General features: G+C 33.3%; 1 protein-coding gene across 5 annotated transcripts in view; it reads left to right on the forward strand.

Annotated features, from left to right (window-relative positions):
• Positions 1 to 8,657, forward strand: part of LOC110033367 — a 47,820-nt gene that overhangs the window by 16,772 nt on the left and 22,391 nt on the right. For all 5 annotated transcript variants that reach the window (XM_020737319.1, XM_020737321.1, XM_020737317.1 and 2 more), the window contains 2 exons: positions 1,204 to 1,296; positions 1,385 to 1,511. In XM_020737319.1, coding sequence (XP_020592978.1) covers positions 1,204 to 1,296; positions 1,385 to 1,511 — 220 coding nt within the window. The remainder of the gene's footprint in view (positions 1 to 1,203; positions 1,297 to 1,384; positions 1,512 to 8,657) is intronic.

Here is an 8,657-nt window from a genome sequence, read left to right on the forward strand (position 1 = left end):
TTTGATGTTTTTGTAAACTATATATATATATATATATCTGTGTGTGTGTGTGTAAACGTGCAGATGTATATATGGAACATTGCAGAAAATATATGGAGCGTAAAAAAATTTTCCCATCTGGATATAGTTGAGATTAGAACATTGTCGAGAATCACAAGGGGTAAACCACGGAAAAAAACTGGAATTTGGGACACTCTTGTTAGTGCGTTCACATTTTTATTAAAAATAGGGACACTGGTTTGGAATGGGAATGACGAACACTCGATCCAAACACTCTAAAATCTGATTTTGATCTGATCGTGGGCCAAAAAGCTTTAACAAATGTAGCCGTAAGGTGATGGAACCATAAAATCTCGATCAAGTTTGTTGTCATTTTTCCATCATACACCATAAGCCAATGATAATATATCTTTTTTTCCTTAATCCCAAATTTCTTCAATGAAAACAAAGCTTTGTAAAATTTAAAGACTAGCTTTAATTAAGAGTGCTATCTCATGATTGAGAAATTTAATATATCATTGGGAGTTACACCTATGGGAAACTTTGAATGTGAGATATAATCCTCATAGAAGGATGAAATATTTGGATGGTGTCTATTTAGCATGTAATGTACATTTTGAAAAATTCAACCTAAAATCACTCATATATATGAATAGTGCGGATGGAATTTTGAAATCCCACAAATGTCTATGCTAGTTTTTTTCATACTACTATACATGGCTCCTTTCTTAATATTTTGTTTTTGCAAATGGGCTTGGGACCTGCAATTTTAGATTTCTGATACAAAAATATAAGGTTTCTTTAGCTTTTCTTTTTCAACTAAAAGTACAATGCACATTATCAAAACCCAAAGGCCTCTTTCTCATGTAAGAGCATGCTTCATGATTTTGTATGACTGCATTTATTTTTATCATGTTTTAATTCCCCTTAGCCTCCACATCTGAATTAACAACAAAGTGAACTTGTTTTTATACATCATCGATTGTGCTACAGGAAATTTGCATCATGTGCAAACTTTGAAATGTTTGCTTTCTTTTGCATTTTCTATTTTTTTCTTATATGCATTTGCTAAATTCTCCCATCCAATAAATAAAAGAAAAAATATACTTGATATATTTGTTTAGATTTAATTGCAGAAATGGAAACTTTTCATTCCTAGTATTTTATGGTGTACATATGAAGTATTATTATTTGAATTTGCAGTGTTGGATTGCTAAGGAAGACTGCATGTGTTCAATTCTCAATCCATGCTCTCCTTGTAAGAGAATAAGATTTTGGGTGTACATGCATCCGAAGGTTTGCTGCGCTGAATAGCTTTTGTTTACTATTTTGTGCTTTTTTGTCTTGTTTTTCATTTTTTTAATTCTTGTTATGTTTCTTTCAGGACTTCTTGCGACAAAATAACACTGGCAAGTTACTATGGCAACTATTTGGAGTTCAGGCTGCATCATTGTGCCTCTTTGGCATTCATGAACATGAGGAAATCATGTGGGATGCATTTAGAAATGCAGGTTTTATATAATTTTTATTTTTATTTTGGAAGAAATCCTACAAGTAGTTGCATTTGAGCTTGAGAAACGTCATTACCTTTAAATTCAGCATTGCATTATTCTAAATAAGTGCAATATCCCATCTAGAAGAGCATTCATTACCTTTAAATTCAGCATTGCATCATTCTAAATAAGTGCAATATCCCATCTAGAAGAGCAGTTTAATTTGGGTTGGCTTGGTTCCAGCTCAATCCATGAGCTTATCTGTCGCTAATGGTTGCTGAATTCAGTTTATTCACTCATTCTTAGTTTCCAAATCAAGGTAATGTCCTTGTCAATGAACCTTGCTCTACCTCCCCTGGTTGTACGCTACTTGTGGTAAGGTGGGATGATATGTAGCAATTATATGGGTGGAAGATGGTTGGCAGGTAGCTGGTGAAGATGAGGCGATAAAGAAAAATCCGGTAAACTAAGAAAACGGGTACTGGCTATGTCACATTGCTTTCTGATCAGAGGAGAAGAGGAAGTATCACAACCCATAACACACAGTAGAAGGCTGGTGGAAACCTCAAAATAGAAGAAGATTGCATGCATTCAATTCATTAAATCCAAAATGAGATGCTATGACTATTTATTAGAATAACATGACCTAAACAATGATATATCAACCCTTAAGCTTAAAATCAATATTAACTACCACTAAACTGGTAAATATTTCTAACTAGTACTGTGAACTCTCAATCTTCTTAGACTTCAATTAGGACATATATGTTGACAATGAATTGCTCAGTGGTCTTCGTCAAGTCTTCTGAGATTACATGTCATCACGCTGTGGGTGCCCAATTCCTAGCATTCTTCAAGTGACTAGGGAATTGTGAAGTTCTTCATGTGTCACCAAATTGTCTTGTGATTATGGTTGATCTAATCAACGAATATATAGCATTTAACACCAAAATGCCCAAATTCATTTGTTTCAATCTAATTTCTCTATTATTGGCTGGGAACTATTAGGGAACTATTAGATAGACCACTACAAGTACAATAATAGTTGAATCAACTACTCTATAGATCACTACAAGTACAATAATAGTTGAATCAACTACTCTTTATGAGGATACAGTTACAGGAATTACTCCAAGCTTGATTGTATCTTGATATGACAATAAACATTCCGCTTTAGAAGTAGGGTTAGCATATATGTAAGATGAAAAATTAGGTATGTTTCATTAGGTTTTAGCTCCCTACTAATTTTGTAAGCCCTAAGCCTCGTCATATAACTTTATGTGGGTATTTTTTGCAGTATGGACTTGAAAAGAATATCAACTGAAACAATCACTTCTGGTATATTATCAAAGTCCTTTATGATTTCTGTTAAGATCTTATAACGTCCATTTTGCTTCATCTCTTATATTTTGACATGGCCATTTTTTTTAAGAAGATGCTTAGCAATTGTGGCTGTAGAATTCAAATATGCATGTTTGTATACACTAATGAGCTCTATTGGCCATTTGGAGTTAATTCTTCTACAAATTTAGATGGAATTTTGCTTGCAATTTTATTAATAGAGCTTAAAAGCGATTTCAACAATAAGAAGAATTATGCATAAGTTGATAAATTTCACTATCCATAATTTTCTAAACTTCTATTCACAATCTTATTATGCCCATTCATCTATAGGTAAAAACAAATGGAAATACAAAGGAAGCTATAAATTAATTTTCTCAATCTTCCAAAAATAGCTAGCAAACATAACTTCTGTATTAGACAATTTATTTTGGTAACTCATGAGATTCGATATATTTTTTGAAAATTTCTTTAGTCATTCATGTTGCATCGGTCACGTTTGAAAATAAAACATCAACTTAGAGAAATAGTAATTTCAAAATAAATTCATGCTATTTAGTAGTTTTTAGAAATTCCAAATCAAAATCCATGCTCAGATTTTGCCAAATAGCGATCAGAGTAGTAGGTCTTGTATGATCTAATAGCTCTAGAAAATTAAATGCATGAAATCAGTTACAAATTATAAAAACTTCTAAACCTAATGCAAGCTAGTAGAATGTTTTTAACAATAAATTGATAGTTTTGCACTGTCCAACATGAACAATAAATTTATAGTTTTGTAGTGCCCAACATGTCGAACAACTTATTCGAATTGTAACTCTTTGAAATATGAAAATCTTTTGTAGAAGCACATGGAATATGCATCTTTTATCTTTAAAAAAATATCTCTATTTATGACGTTGTCATCATCAATTATGTGGTTTATATCCTCAGTTTCTTTCTAAATGACAAAATTCATGGGGTTTATTAATACATTTATGTTGTGCAAATTAAGAGCTACTTTATTTTGAACTTCTGAATGATGCTGCAAAATAGTGTTTTTATTATGAATTATTAGTTAACTTGGCATGTGTTGAATTAAGTTTTCTTATATTTAAGTGGTTGAAGATATAGCCCAACTTGTAGTGCGAGTGATTTGGGGATTAGATCTTGTAGGTGATTAATTAAATCATTTATGATTCCCTTTATTACATCAAAGATCAAATAGATCATATTTGTTGAAATTTTAACAGTTTAAAATATAGTTTTCTCTGTAAGATTTGTCAATTATGGTCATTCTCTAATTACCTTATCAAGATCTAAGTGGATATTTTTATAGACGTGATTAAGGGTCCGTTTGGGGTAGCTTATAAGTGCGGGCGGCGTTTTCAAAACGCTGCACTGTTTGGTTCGCGCATTTCACCAGCTTATCCGAAATTGCGTTTTGGTTTTTACACTAAACGCAGGCCTGCAGTCGGCCCGCGGGTCGCGTTTCAGGATAAGCAGCTTATCCTAAAACGCACAAGCTGCCCCAAATGGACCCTAAATTAATAATCAGTTACCATACAAAGGAGGTTGAAACCTTGAAAGCTGGACCATCAACTGCAAATTTGGATTATAGTGAAGTAGTATGAATTTGAATTCTTAAAATTTTAAGCTTTTCATAAAGTTGGTAGTCCATGATGTTGTGCCCTGGGATTGATCCACTTGAAGGGGGCCATTTGAAGTTTGGTCCTCTTTTTAGAAGGGCTAGGAAGAGTGGCTACATTTTGGTGGAGTTGATTAAAAAATGGAATTAAGGTTATGAGTATAAATAGGTTCAGCAACACATGGCAATCCAAAACTTGAAGAATCTGAGTTTTGATTTTAGCATTTTAGTGTGAGGAATTTACTGCACCATGGGGAATTTTAATTCAATATGTAGAGTTGCATTCTTTTCAAAATTTTGATTTATTTTAAGATTTTAACTAAAGCTAGATCAAGTGGATCTCTTTTTGTTGCCTGACGACACAATAGGTGGAATTTTGACTTTGGGAAGTGGACTGGTTAGGGATTTGAGTTAAACACATATGAAAATTAAAGTCAAGTTTCTTGTAATAATTTATAGAATTTCACAAATTGTCAGTAGATTATGGTCCACCAACTAATCTATGGACAAAAAATTAGGTCCTGTTGAGGACTAGCCTTGACTGAACATGCAGCTGTGGTCTCCATGGATTTATGTGGTAATTGTTTTAGTAAAAAAATATTTCTTACACTATTGGATGAAGGAAGAACAACAACCAACAACAGAGCAATCATTAAAACATTGCAAATTAGAAAACTTCTTATAAATCATAAAAGATGTATTAGAACGAGTTATCAAAATAACTTCATTTAAAGATATTGCCACCCAGCTTTTTCATTTTCCTTGGAATATCTCCAAACAATTTTACTTGCAACCACTTTTCTGTCTTTATTTTCCAGTAATAATATATTTTATAATATCAGAAATTCAAAATACACAAAGGAGGGAAAAGGGAGAGGGTGAGTGGCCACTAGGATAACTAACTTGTAACTTGATGGCTTAACTTGCCTTACTTTTCTTGAACCTTCATTCAACTCCATGGCCGGCAACTCCTTGATTTGGAAAGATGTTTAGTTGCTAATTTTATGTAAATAAATAATTTTCAATGAATTTGTTTAGTTTTGGCATGCTAATTAAAATATGATTCTAAATTTTAAGGAATTGAATTTTGAAATTTAAAATTTTTAACTAATTCAAATGCCCACACACATACATATATAACAAATATATAATTTTAAACATAATGTTCATACAATGAAAAATAAAAAAAAAGTTCCTAAATAAGGGATTTTGTTCTTTTTCTAGTCAATAGATCTTAATAAACTGCATTCTTCTTGGAAGGAGCATTTATGATTGGTCCTTTGCTCACTTGTTAGCATCACTTGCCACATCAATTTTCTCAGGTGTCAAAGAACTCCTTTACGTAGAGTTAAATAGATGTTTTCAACTAATGCTTTACTGGTGGTTGAGTATCTATTGGTGTCGGTAAATCATCAAATATTAGTAGCACCATCTAAATCTGCATGTGATGATTTTGTCTTGCTACAAATGTTTTATCACGGGCCTTCTAACTCCTTCATACATCATATTCATGGACGCATTTTTAGTGTTGAAATATGAAATGTTGATACTATTAGTAAAGGTGAGTTAGATGGAATTTATTGTGATAGGCAAGAGGGGTAGATGATAATAGAGTGGATTGTTAACTATGATACTGAAGGCAAAAGTCTATAATCACTTGAGGTTCTCATAAGATGTATGTGCAAGCTTTCATCCTTGGTTTCATCCTTGAAGCATAAACTGAGTTCCTCAAATGTCCATCGGTTAACACCTTCATTTACAGGTTCATTGTTGATCTAGTACATAAGAGGGACCTGATTGAAAACTTATTGTTGGATATCTGTCTGCCGCCTCCATTGCTACTAATGGATCAACTGGAGGAGTTATTACCAGACAGATGATTGCTACTTAAATTTTTTTTAATGGTGTTGTCCATAGCTTTTGGCTTGAAGATAATTCACGGGTTTCTTGGATTTTTTATTTGCCTCATTTCTCAGTTTGACCTTTCAGGGAAGGTTATTATTAGACAGAGAGTAATGTTATGAATCCTTAACTTGAATAATTGACATTGTTAGTATATATCGGCTGTCAGCTGGCTGAGCTTGCTGAAGCAGAGTACACAGATGGATGATGGTTTTGGAAGACAGAGCAACTATAAGGAGATTTTCATCGGTGGTTAGTTCTTGAATAATTTTTGTAATGAAATTTCAAACAATTTAGTTAACTATAAATACATCTCTTATGGCTGAAAAGGCCATCTAAGATTAATGTTGCCTGTTCGGTTGCTTCTCTTCTCATTTCTTCCTAAAGCATCTATTATAAGTTTTGGAGTTTGAACAACTGGAAATTGCTCTGGTACTTGTTGGGGTCATATCAAATTCAGGAGTATATTAGTATTCAATGTTTTTAGGAAGTCTAGAAGTTACAAGTTTAATCTCAGATAATGTTATTATTGGTACAATGTTTAGATATATCAAACATATAAGGATCAGTTATAGTTGTGTTGTGGACTTGAAAGTGAAGAGACAAGCCTCAACACCTTTTATGTCCTCCAGTTAATATTGATAAAAGAATAGGTGCTGTTTTCAGATTTTGTAACAGTATATTAGCAAGTGTAGCATCATTTTCTGCATGGTTTTTGACATGTTTAGTGCTACAATTAGCATGGGAAGGTTTAGATTGATTGCCAGTTTGGGATGTAATGAACGGTTCACTGCAACTGAAAAAGGGTAGGTTGTTTAGGTTGGTCATCATCATCTTGTTATTTATAAAATCCCTCCGAAGAGAAGCAACAAATGTTCAAGGACCAGAAGTATGCTTGCAAATATAGATCCAACTTTAGTGAGAACGAAATTCCTATTAAATCACTTCATAAATAAAATTACTTGTCAAAGCCTTAATAGGACACAATGGAGAAAAACGATTCATGTAGCCGACACCAACCACTTAGTGGGATAAAGAGTGGGATAAAGGCTTGTTGTTGTGTTGTTGTCGTCAAAGCCTCTCCCATATTTGAGGACCAATCCTTAGAGATGGTGCTATTTTCCATAATGTCGTAAATATATAATGAATATTGCTAATTGAAGAGTCTGATACGGTTCTTGGCAGAAATTATGACAAATAATAACAACAACAACAACAAAACCTTTATCCCACTAAGTGGGGTCGGCTACATGAATATTTTTTCCATTGCGTCCTATTTAGTGTCATATTTTCATTTAATTCTAATAGATTAAGATCATTTTTTATACAATATGCTCTGGTTTTCATAGGTCGACCTATGCCTTTCTTAACATAAGTCGAATCTAAAACATCTACTCTTCTAATCGGATCATCATATGGTAGACGTTTAATGTGGCCAAACCATCTAAAATGAATCTCTTTAATTTTGTCCGTCACTGGAGCTACACCAACCCTATCACGAATATATTCATTTCGCATTTTGTCTCTAAGTGTAAAGCCTCTCATCCACCTAAGCATTCTCATCGCATTCTCATCTCACTTTTTTTTATGCTTCTCTTTTAAAGGCCAGCATGTTTTATGCTTCTCTCTCTTTTAAAGGCCAACATTCAATGCCATAGAGCATTGCAGGTCTCATCTCCATCTTATAAAATTTTTCTTTCACTCTGAGCGGTACTTTTCTATCACACAATAGGCCTGAAACATTCCTCCACTTCAACCAACCAACTTGAATTCTACCAATAACATCCCCATCAATATCACCATCACTTTGAACAATAGACCCGAGAAATCTAAAGCGTTCACATCTTTTAATAATTTGATCACCCATAGTTACATTTTTGTCACTAGAGCTACTACTACTAAAATTACATTCCATGTACTCAATTTTAGTTCTACTGCAAAGAAGGCCTTTAGACTCCAAGGTAGACGTCCATAATTTATGTTTTTCCTGAGTTTTTATTCTCGTCTTATCCACGAGAAGGATATCATCAGCAAAAAGCATACACCAAGGTACATTCCCCCGTAAGTGTCTAGTAAGACCATCCATAACTAGAGAAAAAAGATATGGGCTTAAAGCTGATCCTTGGTGTAAACCAACAAAAATAAGAAAATATTTGGTCAATCCTCCTTCTGTTTGAATACAACAGCTCTTGTATACATATCTTTAATGACTTGAATATAAGTCATATCAACACCTTTCTCCTCAAGAACTCTCCAAAGGATATCTCTTGGAACCTTATCGTAAGCTTTTTCTA

This window comes from Phalaenopsis equestris, unplaced genomic scaffold (genome assembly GCF_001263595.1).
Source record: "Phalaenopsis equestris unplaced genomic scaffold, ASM126359v1 Scaffold001151, whole genome shotgun sequence".
NCBI lineage: Eukaryota > Viridiplantae > Streptophyta > Magnoliopsida > Asparagales > Orchidaceae > Phalaenopsis > Phalaenopsis equestris.